General features: G+C 40.9%; 1 protein-coding gene and 1 non-coding gene across 2 annotated transcripts; one reads left to right on the plus strand and one right to left on the minus strand.

Moving 5' to 3' along the window:
* Positions 1 to 2275: 2275 nt before the first annotated feature.
* Positions 2276 to 4919, minus strand: HSPA2 (heat shock protein family A (Hsp70) member 2). The gene has a single exon (XM_019922717.2). The coding sequence runs from the start codon at positions 4668 to 4670 to the stop codon at positions 2754 to 2756; it is 1917 nt and encodes a 638-aa protein (XP_019778276.1). The 5' UTR covers positions 4671 to 4919; the 3' UTR covers positions 2276 to 2753.
* Positions 4920 to 10202: 5283 nt separating this feature from the next.
* Positions 10203 to 10271, plus strand: LOC117311507 (small nucleolar RNA SNORD2). Its single transcript, XR_004525702.1, has one exon. It is a non-coding gene; the product is annotated as a small nucleolar RNA SNORD2 (small nucleolar RNA).
* The last annotated feature ends 4245 nt before the right edge of the window (positions 10272 to 14516 follow it).

The following is a 14516-nucleotide window of genomic DNA, read 5'->3' on the forward strand; positions in this document are numbered from 1 at the left end:
TGTGCATGAATTTCCATTACACATATCAAATTAATATGATAAAAAATTTAGGGTAAGCTTCTTTTGAAATTTCATACATCTGAAATACTGTAAACAACCTGCTATGTCTTATTTTGACAGGTATATAGATTCATTGCCTCAAAACAGCCATTTTGTTAATCAGACATTCAGATAAGAAAAAATTAAGTCCCCATTCTGATAAATGTACTTTTTCAATCCCTTAGCATTCTATATGTATTGCATTAGCTTTAGTCATGACCACTAGGCCCTAGCATAACATTGCTTTCAAGTTCAAGGGATGCTAATTATTCCTTAAACTGTAATGTAGCCTCATCCTAAGATCAAGTACTTTTTCCATTATCATTTGACTACAGCTGATCTAAAATCTGCTAAGGAGTTCCCAGGAGTTATCGAGTTACCAGTTTCAACTGACCCCTGGAAACACTGAACGGCTACTTTAGTGGCTTTATCTTAGCAATATTCAGATCTAGATAAACTTGAGAAGACAGAATTAAAAACACTCAAGGCTAGGACTTTTACAAATTACTTTTCAAAATAATGGAAAATGAAGTATCTACATAGATTGATGTTAGTGTTACAGCAGGTTACCAGAGACCAGGCCAAAGAGAATACCATTGGTCATTTTTCTGATACTTTAAAAACTAATCTCTCCCAAACTGAGGTCTAAAATGAGTCATACTAATACCAAATTGCACTTACAGAAAGACTCCATTATACTTTATATACTTTGAAGTTAGAGCAAGGGATAAACACTTTCAATAAAGGACTAATAAAAGGTTAAGAATGAGTGTTATCTTGGTAAAAACTCATGTTAAACGTCACTCTAAGGCTACTAATCACCTGATTCTGTTAGTACCAAGGTAGTTTGTCAAATATTTATACGATGCTATCTGCAGTCAATGAAACACCCTTAACTCCTCCTTGCTGAAAACTTTCCACCCTGGCATGAGCACTGAAAAACCCAAGTTATGTCCAGCTTTCAGAGTGTAAAGAGCAACTACCTTTTTAAAAATGTTTATTTTGAAGCAATTTCCAACTGCCTTTTTATCTCCCCACCCCACCCAAATGAGACCTGCTAAAAAAGGAAAAAAGTATACGTAAAAAGAGTCAGCTCTTCTGTGAGAGGATCATTACTAAAGCTCAATATTTTTAGGCTGCTTTGTTCTCTCGTTTTTATATTATTTCAAAAATTAATCTCTGCATGATATGGAAGTGTCCACTACTAAATTAAAAATTAGCTTCTATAAGTCACTGTTATGAGCAACATGAAGCAAATCTACATCACTTGGAAGAAGATATTAAAATGTCTGTATGGTGAAAACACTAGGTTAACTATGCATTTTCCAATCAGCTTTTACTGAATTTCTTCCACATTCTCCTTAAAGAGAATCAATCAGAACAAAGCAGATGTGTCATTCCACTAAAATATGAACCCCCCCCCCCCACCAAGGATATGGATTTTAAAGCTTAAGCCCAGGATAGTGGATCTCAAAGGGTTGTAATATTCCTATCTGTGACAATCTCAAATCGGAAATACTGGAAAATGGACAAGTTGTATATTGACGAAATACAGGACTATCTTGCAGTTTGTCTTTTAAAAAAGAAATATATTCTAGTCATTTAAGGCAGGTATTGAAAAGGCATTATGATTCTCAAATCAGAAGAAAAAACTATATTATCTTCCTCTAACCTGCAAGTAATTTAACTGCTGAAAACATATTCTTCTTGAATTTGCCATAAGCCCAGAAGTTGAGCTGTTTTACTAGAAAATTAAAGTTAACAAATTTGACTAAATTTGGAGTCAGTATTAAGTGGCTTTAACGTTTGCCTGCTGGATCTTGTTTCAGGCACCTGTATATTGCAGAAAGCAACTTGTTTCATACTATGTTGGGCTATTATCAGAAGACAACACCTGCCCCAGCTTTCGTTTAGAGAAAGAATCTTTCTGTACTTAACCCTGGAACATACCTTGTATTCTGTTGGAATATTCAGGTGGATTTTCACTTGAATACTTAAGCAAAGCCTTAGGAGTTTGGGTATACTGTCAGACCCCAGTCTGGTTTCTGTACTAAAAGGGGGGAAAACGTTTACCCAGATCTTTTCCCCTTAAGTTGCTGGTAATTCAAAGCAGGAACCTCATCAGAAAATTAGGCAACACTGAGTTAGATAAATTTCATCTTCTACTAATATCTTAGTTAAAGACTAACATGGGTAAAACAGTAAGAAGGGAAAATTGAAAACTCCAACACAATAATTTTTAGATCAATTTCAGCTTTACTTTTAAATTTGTACTTATGCATTTGTTTATAAAAAGTATGCCTGTCCTTAACATTACTGCAATGTTCACTTTCCTCTTAAAGTAGTACATAAAAATAAACAATTCAAGCTTCTGTATATTTTATTGTTACCAAGCTTCCACAGAACATGTGTGCAAACTTCAGGTTTCCCATCTCAAAACTCCATGTACAAACTAAGCTAACCAAAAACGCTCAAGTCAGCAAATATGCAAAATGCATTAAAGAGAAACCTCAAATAATGTTTTTAAAAGCCAAACTTTAAGACTAACCTTTTATAATTAAACTAAGTTGTTGCACCTTTCCTTTCATATGCATACACCGGGCTAAACACTTCCAACAATAGATCTCATACTTGGCACAAGGACATTTCAAAGAAAAAACAAAAACAAAAGGAAAAAGAAAGGAAAAGAGGTTTACGCTGACTCGAGTCCAAGTTTAGTCCACTTCCTCGATGGTCGGTCCCCCGGAGGCTCCTGAAACACCGCTGCCGCCGCCGCCAGGGCCGCCTTGGTAAAGTTTGCTGATGATGGGGTTGCAAACTCTTTCGAGCTCTTTCTGCTTGTGTTCATACTCATCTTTTTCCGCCATCTGGTTTCGGTCAAGCCAGTTGATCACCTCCTGACACTTGTCGAGGACCTTGCTTCTGTCCTGTTCGCTAATCTTGCCCCTCAGTTTCTCGTCTTCCACCGTCTGCTTGATGTTGTAGGTATAGGACTCCACGGCGTTTTTGGCGGCCACTCGGTCGCGATTGGCCTCATCTTCCGACTTGTACCGCTCCGCCTCCTGCACCATCCGGTCAATGTCGTCCTTGCTCAGACGACCCTTGTCGTTGGTAATGGTGATTTTGTTTTCTTTACCGGTGCTCTTGTCGGCGGCGGTGACGTTGAGGATGCCATTGGCGTCAATGTCGAAGGTGACCTCGATCTGGGGGACCCCGCGGGGCGCCGGGGGAATCCCGGTCAGGTCGAACTTGCCTAGCAGGTTATTGTCCTTCGTCATGGCCCGTTCGCCCTCGTACACCTGCACCAGCACGCTGCTCTGGTTGTCTGAGTAGGTGGTGAAGGTCTGCGTCTGCTTGGTGGGGATCGTGGTGTTCCTTTTGATGAGTGGAGTCATGACGCCGCCAGCCGTCTCAATGCCCAGCGACAACGGGGTCACGTCGAGTAGCAGCAGGTCCTGCACGTTCTCTGACTTGTCCCCGATGAGAATGGCCGCCTGCACCGCGGCTCCGTAGGCCACCGCCTCGTCAGGGTTGATGCTCTTGTTCAGCTCCTTGCCATTGAAGAAATCCTGCAGCAGCTTCTGGATCTTGGGGATGCGAGTGGAGCCGCCCACCAGCACGATCTCCTGGATCTGGCCCTTGTCCAGCTTGGCGTCGCGCAGCGCCTTCTCCACCGGCTCGAGGGTCCCGCGGAACAGGTCGGCGTTGAGCTCCTCGAAGCGGGCACGGGTGATGGACGTGTAGAAATCCACGCCTTCGTAGAGCGAGTCGATCTCGATGCTCGCCTGAGTGGACGAGCTCAGGGTGCGCTTGGCTCGCTCGCAGGCGGTGCGGAGTCGCCGCACGGCGCGCTTGTTGGGTGCAATGTCCTTCTTGTACTTGCGCTTGAACTCCTCCGCCAGGTGGCTCACCATGCGGTTATCGAAGTCCTCACCGCCCAGGTGCGTGTCGCCAGCCGTGGACTTCACCTCGAAGATGCCGTCCTCGATGGTCAGGATGGACACGTCGAAGGTGCCTCCGCCCAGGTCGAAGATGAGCACGTTCTTCTCGCCGCCCGCGGAGCCCTTCTTGTCCAGGCCGTAGGCGATGGCCGCCGCCGTGGGCTCGTTGATGATGCGCAGCACGTTGAGGCCCGTAATGGTGCCCGCGTCCTTGGTGGCCTGGCGCTGCGAGTCATTGAAATAGGCCGGGACGGTGATGACCGCGTTCTTCACCTTGCCCCCCAGGTAGGCTTCGGCGATCTCCTTCATCTTAGTGAGGACCATGGAGGAGATCTCCTCCGGGAAGAAGGTCTTGATCTCTCCCTTGTACTCAACCTGCACTTTGGGCTTCCCTCCCTCGCTCACCACCCGGAATGGCCAGTGCTTCATGTCCGACTGCACTGTGGCGTCCTCGAACTTCCGACCGATCAGCCTCTTGGCATCGAAGATGGTGTTGGTGGGGTTCATGGCCACCTGGTTCTTGGCGGCGTCCCCGATAAGGCGCTCGCTGTCGGTGAAGGCCACGTAGCTAGGGGTGGTGCGGTTGCCCTGGTCGTTGGCAATGATCTCCACCTTGCCATGTTGGAAGACCCCCACGCACGAGTAGGTGGTGCCCAGGTCGATGCCGATAGCCGGGCCGCGGGCAGACATTCTGACTGAGACAGGCAAGCGACGTTAGACGACAACACCTAGGGCAGAAAATCCGCGGCCTCAAGTAACGGTCTCCTCGCACCAAGCACAGTGAGCGTAACAACCGTCTCCCTCTCCCCTCGCTCGGCTCCCCACTCTTATAGTCGCCTCCCTGCCGCCTTCAGAGCCAATCCGCTCTCGGGACCGCCCGCCACAGGCTTGCCCGGGCCGGAGTGACCCGCCTGCGGCCCAACAGACTTCTAGATGGGTGAGGGGCGGGACTACGGCCCGCGCGAGGACGCGACGGGCGGACGTTATGCAAGTGAGGCTCCGCCCACGCGCCCCAGGTGGCCAGTTGCCTCCGAGGCTCACTAGCAACCGGCGGCTAGGGGGCTTTAGGCTCGCGCCCCACGCGTTTTCGCGATCTTCGCCTTTCCTAAGGCGGGATTCGTCGACGTCCGTTGGATTGGCAGGACACGCGGCCAATAAGCAGAGCGGACTCCCAAGTAGGGTGGGGAAGGAAGTGCTGGGGCGTGGCGCCGGGAGGAGGCGCGGAAGGGGAGCGCCGAGAGGGGAGCTACTTCGGCCTATCGTTCAGTTCTTAAGGCCTGAAATGCCGTCCAGTTCCTAGTGTGTCCACCAACCTAGCTCGTAGGGGCGGGGTAATTCATTCTGAGTTGGTGGCCAGTAGGAACTAGGGCCAGAGCAGGCATTTTTCTTCCGCCGGCGCGTGGGCGTTGGCTTCGCTTGGCCTGGGCGTGAGGGCCGCTCTTGACCCCTGGGAGGAGCGGGCGTAGGGGGGTTAGACAAAGAGAAATGACGCGGAAGTTCCTAGGCTGGGCCGTCGGCCTCCTGGAATTTAATTTTGCGTGCTTCGCAGCGTCTCAGTGGGTGTGAACGCTGGATAAAAACTGCCTGGCGGGCGGGGACAGCAGGAGCCCGGGAGAGCGCCCGGAGAGGCCGACCGTTTTTCCGCGCCGCGCGCGAGGCGGCCTGCAGAGTGGGAGACGAGATAGGTTGCAACTCGTCTTCCCCAAAGTGTAAACTTTCTCGACCTCGCTTTCCGTTTTCCCAGCTTGTCCTGCGACTTAAGCTTCCTAGTATCACCTCCCTGTTCTCTCCACTGCTTTCTTTATTTTCCGTTTCAAGTGCTTTAAACGCCGCTTTGAGTTCTTCACGAGGAAGTCTATAGTCAAAACCCACACTTTGAAGTACCATAAAATAACCCAGCCTCAACACCTCTCACGATTCTCTCAACCCCAGGTTAAGCACGCGCGATCATGTTTATGACTGAGTTACGTTTATGAATGAGCTCAACCGAGTGAGTTTATTTTCTTTAGCTATGCTGAAGTTACACTAGAGGCGTAAACTCTTAAGAGAAGGTAGATGAAAAGGAGCGCAACTTATTCTATAACGTTTAAGAGTAATATATGGGGCTTCCCTGGTGGCGCAATGGTTGAGAATCTGCCTGCCAATGCAGGGGACACGGGTTCGAGCCCTGGTCTGGGAGGATCCCACATGCCGCGGAGCTACTAGCCCTGTGAGCCACAGTTACTGAGCCTGCGCATCTGGAGCCTGCGCTCTGCAACAAGAGAGGCCGCGATAGTGAGAGGCCCGCGCACCACGTTGAGGAGTGGCCCCCACTTGCTGCAACTAGAGAAAGCCCTCGCACAGAAACGAAGAGCCAACACAGCCATAAATAAATAAAATTTTTTTTTTTAAAAAGGCAAAATTCCAAAAAAAAAAAATAATATATGGGAGTAGGTCTGGAGGTATTGTCTGGCACCAAGTGATAGGTGGTAGAAGCAGTCTCCTATAAGTGGACTCTGGAAGGAGGACAGTAACAAAACAGCGATAACCCTTCACGTTATGTGGGGAAGTTGGAGACAGTCATTCAATTAGCTTTAAGAAGTCCCAGGATGTGAGGTAAAAGACAAATGCAAAAATAATCTGTCTTTATGAGGTTGAAAGCCCAATAAATAGATAAAAATAATTCGAGGGGCTTCCCTGGTGGCGCAAGTGGTTGGGAGTCCGCCTGCCGATGCAGGGGACGCGGGTTCGTTCCCCGGTCCGGGAAGATCACACATGCCACGGAGCGGCTTGGCCCGTGAGCCATGGCTGCTGAGCCTGCGCGTCCGGAGCCTGTGCTCCGCAACGGGAGAGGCCACAGCAGTGAGAGGCCCGCGTACTGAAAAAAAGAAAAAAAAAAATTCGAGAGAAGTGCTATAGGGAACACAGAGGCGGGGGCACATCCAGACAGGGTAAAGTATGTTCCTGAGGGCTTCCTGGAAGAGGTGACATGCCTGAGCCAGGTGCTGACCTTTGCCATTCTTTGCATGGGTTGTAGCATGGGTAAAGATGAGAGCGGCGTGTGCTGGCGGCAACTACAAGTTCAGTGCGGAAGATTAGTGTCACTACATGGCGAGGGATACGAACCAGAAACAGTCTCTTCAGGAGGACAAGATACATTTAAAAGCTTTATGTGCTGTGATATTTTTCCTGAGGCTGTGGGAAGGGGAAACTCCTTTGAAGGAGGCTAATGTATAGTTAATATCAAAGTTGTTTGGGACAGTGCTCGAGAAAAGTTTTTGTCTGAGAGACACAAAAGTTATCTGTGACCAAAAAGTAATATTGACAGAATCCAATTAAGTCAATCAATGGACATTTAAGTTTCTTTTATCCAGTTGTGTATGTAATTTCCAATTTTTAAAAACATGTATTAATTTGTAAATCTCATTTCACAATTCACATCTCTTTTTCCACGAAAGCAGTTAAGGAAAAAATTTGAACCAGGAAAACTTTTTTTTTTTTAATTAGGAAAACAAAGACCAAACCAAAAAGTTTCTACTGAAGTTGCCTTAAATTTTGAGTACAGATTTCTTGATTTTATTCTTAGAAATTCTTGTCTTTTGTGTAGTTAAAAAAGGGAGTGGAGGGAATTAGTGGGCTGGAGAGCAATACAAATTCTTTGTAGAACTAATGATATGATGTAATTTAGGGACAGGGTCCCAACTACAACTGAAAGCAGAAGAGAATTGTGAGAAACACAATCTCTTCAGATCTCTTGTGTTCAGACAGTCCTCACACACTTACCTCAAGCAAAGCAAGACTGCAAAAAAGCAGACATGCCAGTTCTTAACGCAAACACTAAAATTACAGCTTCAGAAGGGAGAGGTTCTTTTGTATAGTAACTATGTCCTGTATGCACAGTTATTGCAAACAAATCTTGCAATCTACCACATTCATCTTTTTTTAAATTTATTTTATTTATTTTTGGTTGCATCGGGTCTTCGTTGTGGTGCACGGGCTTCTCATTGCAGTGGCTTGTCTTGTTGCGGAGCACGGGCTCTAGGTGCGTGGGCTTCAGTAGTTGTGGCACGTGGGCTCAGTAGTTGTGGCTTGCAGGCTCTAGAGCACAGGGTCTGTGTCCAGTAGCTGTGACACACGGGCTTAGTTGCTCCGTGGCATGTGGGATCTTCCTGGACCAGGGCTTGAACCCGTGTCTCCTGCATTGGCAGGCGGATTCTTAACCACTGTGCCACCAGGGAAGTTCCACATTCATCTTTAACACAGCTTTCTGAAACCAGAGTAGCAATTTTATCTGTATTTTCATTAGGTATATGTATTTTTTCTGCTGTAACTTTTCACCTAATAAATTGATATTTCATAAGTTTCATACTTTAAATAGCATCCTGAGCTTTTCTCAAAAAGACAGTATTTGCATTTTTATTTCCTATGAAATAAACTTTTACAATCCTAGAACATTATCATATACTGACCATTCTTGGAGTTTTTATATTTTTCCTTATTTGTATTGATTTTTTAAAAATGTTCTTTTCTATTTGATGATTGTGGCTCATAATTCATTAAACATGTAGCCCATTAAAAATGGTAGCAAAATTATGATCCAGTGAAATTCATCAATGCCAGTAATGGTGCGGCAAAACAGGTAAACCCTACTGGTGGGAATGTAAAATAGTACAATCTTTCTGGAGGGCAATGTGACAATATTTTTTCTTTACCTTAAGTATGATCATACCCTTCATTTAGCATTACTCTGTGGGATTTATCCTAAGGAAATAATAGAACGTGCAGGTATATTATTTATGATAACAATGATAAAAGAGAAATGGCTTAAATATCTGACAATAAGAAAATGATTTTTTGAATTATAGTCATGGATTATTATGTAGCCCTAAAAATTGTTTACAAGATTTTTAATGATATGGGAAAATGTTCTTGGTATAATAAAGGGGAAAAATAAGATACAAGGCTTTTGTATATTCTTATCCGATATGTAGGATAATCATATATATGAAAATTGCATAAAAATGGTTATCTTTAGAGGGTAGGATTATCAGTAATTTTTCTAAATTTTCTTGTACTTTTACAATTGATTTTTCAAGCTTGACTATTAACATTCAACTGAAAGTTTGCTAATCCTACTATTTACATAGAAATTACTACTGATTTTCAACAGGTGTAATCTGACAGATTATAAATACTAGGGTGTTTCGAAATATTTTTAAAATCCAAGGACTGAGATTTTATACAGTCTAGAAAAAGCAAGAGCTTTAATATGTATCAAATTTTCTCTGATTAATTCCCCAAACCCAGAAGAGTACCTGGAAAACAGTAGTAATTTACTAGCTCAATGTTTATTAAAAGTGACCTGAGGCATATTATTTAACAAAAAAAACCCTGGAAATAATAACTTGTTTTTTCCTGTATAAAAGGAAGGTTCTCTGCCTACCTCTTATATTTCTGAACTAAATAATACTGCAGAGACCAAAAGTTGAAACAAATTTACATCTGAAAATATTTGTACCTAGATATACAAAGATGAATAAGATGAGGTCTAAAACTGTGTGCTTGGGTAGTCAGGCCTGCCCTAAGGAGACTAAGTGAGCAAGAATACATTTTTCTCCAGAATTACTAGGAAAAAAATTTACAGATTTTCTGGAACCCTCTCAATCCCTACCCAGGCACAACTTTCATAAAGGTTGTGGATTGTTTTGAAGAGGTAATGTTGGCCTGAAGAGAAGGTGGAGTCAGTAGCAGCCTATAATTTGAGGGCCTATCAGCAAACTGGAGTTCAACTATTACATTTAAGATCTCTATAAATACTACAATTTTATAATTCTTTGGATGTACCTTGTCCCCAAACATTTCTCCAGTCACCTGTCACTCTAGGAAAAATTTCACCATCTGTTTCTTTGAGTCTTAAGAAACTCAGTCTTTGAAAGTTCTAATTGAACTGTAGGTACACAGTAGCCTGGGGTAGGACACTACCACGCTTAGCCTTGTATGGCTAAGCGTGGTAGTGTTTGTATGGAAGGCTAAGCGTCTCAAACCTGGAAGAGAAGCTTTTCCAGAAAAGAAGTGAATCTGTGCAAAAGCAGACAAACTATACCTTCTTCAGTTTTGTAGAGTGCTAATCTCGAGGACAGACTCTTGTGGAATAGTCTGAAATAATCTGAAAGAAGTGAAGCTGTTGTCTTACAAGTGGAGACTAAGATTCAACATGCCATTATTGCTAATGCTTATTAACTTCTGTGAAATTATGGCAATTATCTTTCAGGACTTACCTGAAATGAAGAGAAAACTCATTGCTTATCACTTGAAAAAAGAAAAACAATGTCTTAAACTGAAAATGAACAAAATGAATTATATCGGTAAGGAAGTTATTTCTCTGAATAAATTATTTTGAGAAATGGATTAACCCTCTAAAAGAACTAAATACTATGTCAGTGGATTTTTATAAATAATTATCTATTTTTATATTATGAGGAAACCTAATTTGTTGCCGTTTGTGTTTGCTCTGAGATAGTACTTTTCTAGTCATTCTATATTGAAAGAAACCAGGATTTGGAAATAAGAATTTTAGTTAATCTTTGTGCACTTCATAAGCTGCTCAGAAATACCATAATTAGCTATATCAAATACTTTATTATTTTGGTATTATAGAATGAAAAGGATTGATAACTTTTCAATCAAATAATTTTTTTAAAAGAGCCAGGTTGGAAAAGTACAGTATAAATAAAAGTAATATACAGACATTTTAACTTCTGGACATAGAGGAGGAAATTTTATTAGGTAAAGCAATGGATTAAAAAATGTAACAAAAATTCTCTATGTAACCCAGTAACTCCATTTTATACTAATATACAGAAAATAATCACATTATGGAATGCATTTATATCACTTATAATTACTGTAATTCATTACATTTGTAGTTTAGTACAGTCAGAATTTAAGCCATATTTCTTTTGTAAATCTAATTCCACCAGTAAATCAAAAAGTAACTGTTGAGTTTCTACTATATTGATCTGGCATCTTTAATAATTGATAGTATTCATCTTTACTGTTTCCTATTTATTTGTTAGAAGTCTGCAGTTCTATATGCTTCTTCATGTTTCTAGATGACTAGCTATAGTTTTTGTTTTTGTTTTAGACTCCAACACTTTAAGCTTATTTGTTATATTTCTCTTAAAGCAGGTGAATTCATATGAATTTGAAGTCTTTAGTGGATTTCTCATCTCCCTTTTCACCCCTGTACCCATTATCACATTCTAATTAACTCTTTCTGATTTTTTGTTAGTCTAATTATTAGAATGAATAGTCGTGTTATTCCTACTTTATAGCTAGAGATGTTAATTGACTTAAATTCTTCATCTGCTATTATATATACTCTAAGATAGATCTCTTTGTGTAACTCCTTATTATAACATTTGAAACATAGGCATAAAAACAAAATAAACATTTCTGAAAATATATAACATCTTGATATTGCAGAAGAAACAATAATAATAATATTGATGATGATATTGAGTTGGGTATGCAGTTAACCAAAACTACAAATATACTCACAATATGGAAATAATATGGCTATAAGATTCATATGGTTGAGAAATGTGTATCTATCTATCTTCAGGTTAAAATATCATCAAACATTTCATTTTCCCATGAAAGGTTTTTTAAACATGTTAACCATTGTTTCATTCAATACTTAGTTGAATTTTATCTTGAAATTTTAAAGCTGAGAAGCATGGTATTTTATATCAATACTAAGAAAAATGTTTAACAGAAGCTTATTCTGCCTTTTTAGGTTACATTGCTAAGTTGAGAAGAAAATAATGTGTCTTAAGATATATTCTTCTTGGTTGTCTGTGATTTGTGAAAATATACCACTGTTGAAATAATACCACTTCTGTTTTTCCTTCAAGTAACAGACTTAAAAGGGAGCCTCGTTAATATTAATAATCAAGTTTGTGACTGGTATATACAGTGAAAAAAGAAGAAAGGCAAATGTTACATTACAGTAAGCAATAACTAGATTATCTTTTCTTGGTAAAATATTGGTCTTACATGATTTTTTCTCTGTACCCACATCTTTTTTTTTTTTTTTGCCGTACGCGGGCCTCTCACTGTTGTGGCCTCTCCCGTTGAAGAGCAACAGGCTCTGGACGCGCAGGCTCAGCGGCCATGGCTCACGGGCGCAGCCGCTCCGCGGCATGTGTGATCTTCCCGGACCGGGGCACGAACCCGTGTCCCCTGCAACGGCAGGCGCACTCTCAACCACTGTGCCACCAGGGAAGCCCATCTTTTTTTTTTTAAGATTATTTTTGATGTGGGCCATTTTTTTTGGAAGTCTTTATTGAATTTTGTAACAATAGTGCTTCCGTTTTTAATGTCTTGGGTTTTTGGCCGCGAGGCATGTGGGATACTAGCTCCCCAACCAGGGATCGAACCTGCACCCCCCTGCATTGGAGAGTAATGTCCAACCACTGGACCGCCAGGGAAGTCCCCACATCTTTTTATTTATACTCTAAGCTACAGATTTTGGGGTGAAATTTTTGAAACTACATTTCATGATATGTAAACTGTAATTCCATTTAAGTTTAGAGTTATATGCGTTTACACAGATATGTGATTACCTCACTTTATAATGTATTTATAGTAGCCTAGCAAGCCCTTTTCTTTTAGGAGGGATTCTTGAAGAAAATTAGTATATAGAATTTTATTTTAGTGTAGCTTTAACCACTGATGTTGCATGAATATTCTAGTTACTTTTCTTTAGCTGATTTTTCACAAATAACAGGAGAGTCACCATGAATCGATTTTGTCACAACAAAGTGATCCCAAAGTAATCTTTACTGAGTTTTCTTGGATCCTTGCAACTGGAACTTTTGGGGTTGATGAGGTTTGTCAGAAGACAGAAAAGATGCTGTCACTTCAGATCTGATATTCCTGGGTCTGGACTTAAAGATTATCTGTTGAAGATTGATTCTTGCCCATGTCCTCTCCAAATTCAGATCTCACTTCTCCAGAGGTTTAGAAGGCCCTATTTGACCACTGCCACACAGAAAAAGACAAAACTCAAGAAAAATAATATTACAAGTTGACTGCCCTACAAGATACAACATAATTCTTAGGTCAGAATTTCATGACTTTTGGCACCAGGCCAGCACACTGTTACTAGAATAAAGAATGGGAGCAAAAGCACAGATCCTAGAACTTAGATCTATTTAATTTATTCCCCAATGTAACTCACTGTACCCTTTAAATATAAGGTGTTCTTTTTACCAATATAATTTTTCAGCTATTGGGGCACCTTTTTTTTTTTTTCTTACGTGAGCTAGAACAGGTAGGGCTCATAAAGATGTAACAGAAAGATAGGAGAGCAGCCAGGTGGAGGAAAGTAGGGAGGAAGGAAGCAGTTAAAAATTGTTTACTTAAAAAAAAAAAAGAAGTGTTTTCTTTCAACTAAAATAATTTTACAATGAACTTGTTAATAGCAAATCTCTGAATGAAACATAGATCTAACAAGTTCGTATTCTTTTTACTGAGTGCCTTCAGCCATCAAGCTAACATTGTTCTTTTTCAATGTAAAGTGTTTTACACTCTGCAAATGAAAATAAAGTACACACATACACACACACACACACACACATACACGAGGAAGAACTTTCCTTCAAATTCCTAAGCTGCCCCAGTGATTCTGGGTAGAATTATATTTTTCACAGCAATGATTTGCCCTAATTTTGTAAAAAGGAAATTGTCTCTTAAATATTTTTCTCCACATCAGGGAACACATAAGCATTTGAAAGAAACGATGACTTTCATAATCTGGATGTTTATATTTCTGTCATCTAAAAATGAGTTCTGCTGATTCTGATTGGTATAAGCAACTGGTTGAAGTAGAATAAAAACAACATAGTAACTTTTAAAATAAAGCTTAACTGGGATTTCATAAGCTGTCTACCTAACTATTCCTTTCTCAAATAGGTAAGTACAGAGTTATGCAAATTTTCTCAGATAAAATTATTAATATTCCTGACTCATGAAATCATGTCTTTTACATTTGTGTCATCCTTTGGCCCTAGAGTTTCCTGTAATCTTTACTTATTACAGTGGTGATTAGTACACTGATACATTTAATTCAGAGCCAAATACTGAATTGTAATCTTCACACCATCCTTTTTATCAGCAAATGAGTAAGATGATGAGTAAAATTATAAATGGCTTCCTGCCCACTAGTGATCTGTGTTGGATTCTGATAGAAAGGATGAACAATTCTGCCACTAATAATGGACCTCAATGATTTGGTTCTCCTAAAAATAGTAAGAGAGCAACTTATATGGATTTAACTTCTTAATGCTAAAGTCAACTAAGCACATGCATGTAAGTGGTATTAAATTGGTTCAAAATTAGCATGAATTTATAAGCCGCTATTGTCATTTAGTTAATATTTATATTTACCAATATTTATAGACACAAACATTCTAAACCCTTGCACTTTTGCCTCTTACCCGCATATAAATTTATAAGTGGCTAAATTTCACCTGGTCTTATTATGAGACTCTG

This window comes from Tursiops truncatus, chromosome 2 (genome assembly GCF_011762595.2).
Source record: "Tursiops truncatus isolate mTurTru1 chromosome 2, mTurTru1.mat.Y, whole genome shotgun sequence".
NCBI lineage: Eukaryota > Metazoa > Chordata > Mammalia > Artiodactyla > Delphinidae > Tursiops > Tursiops truncatus.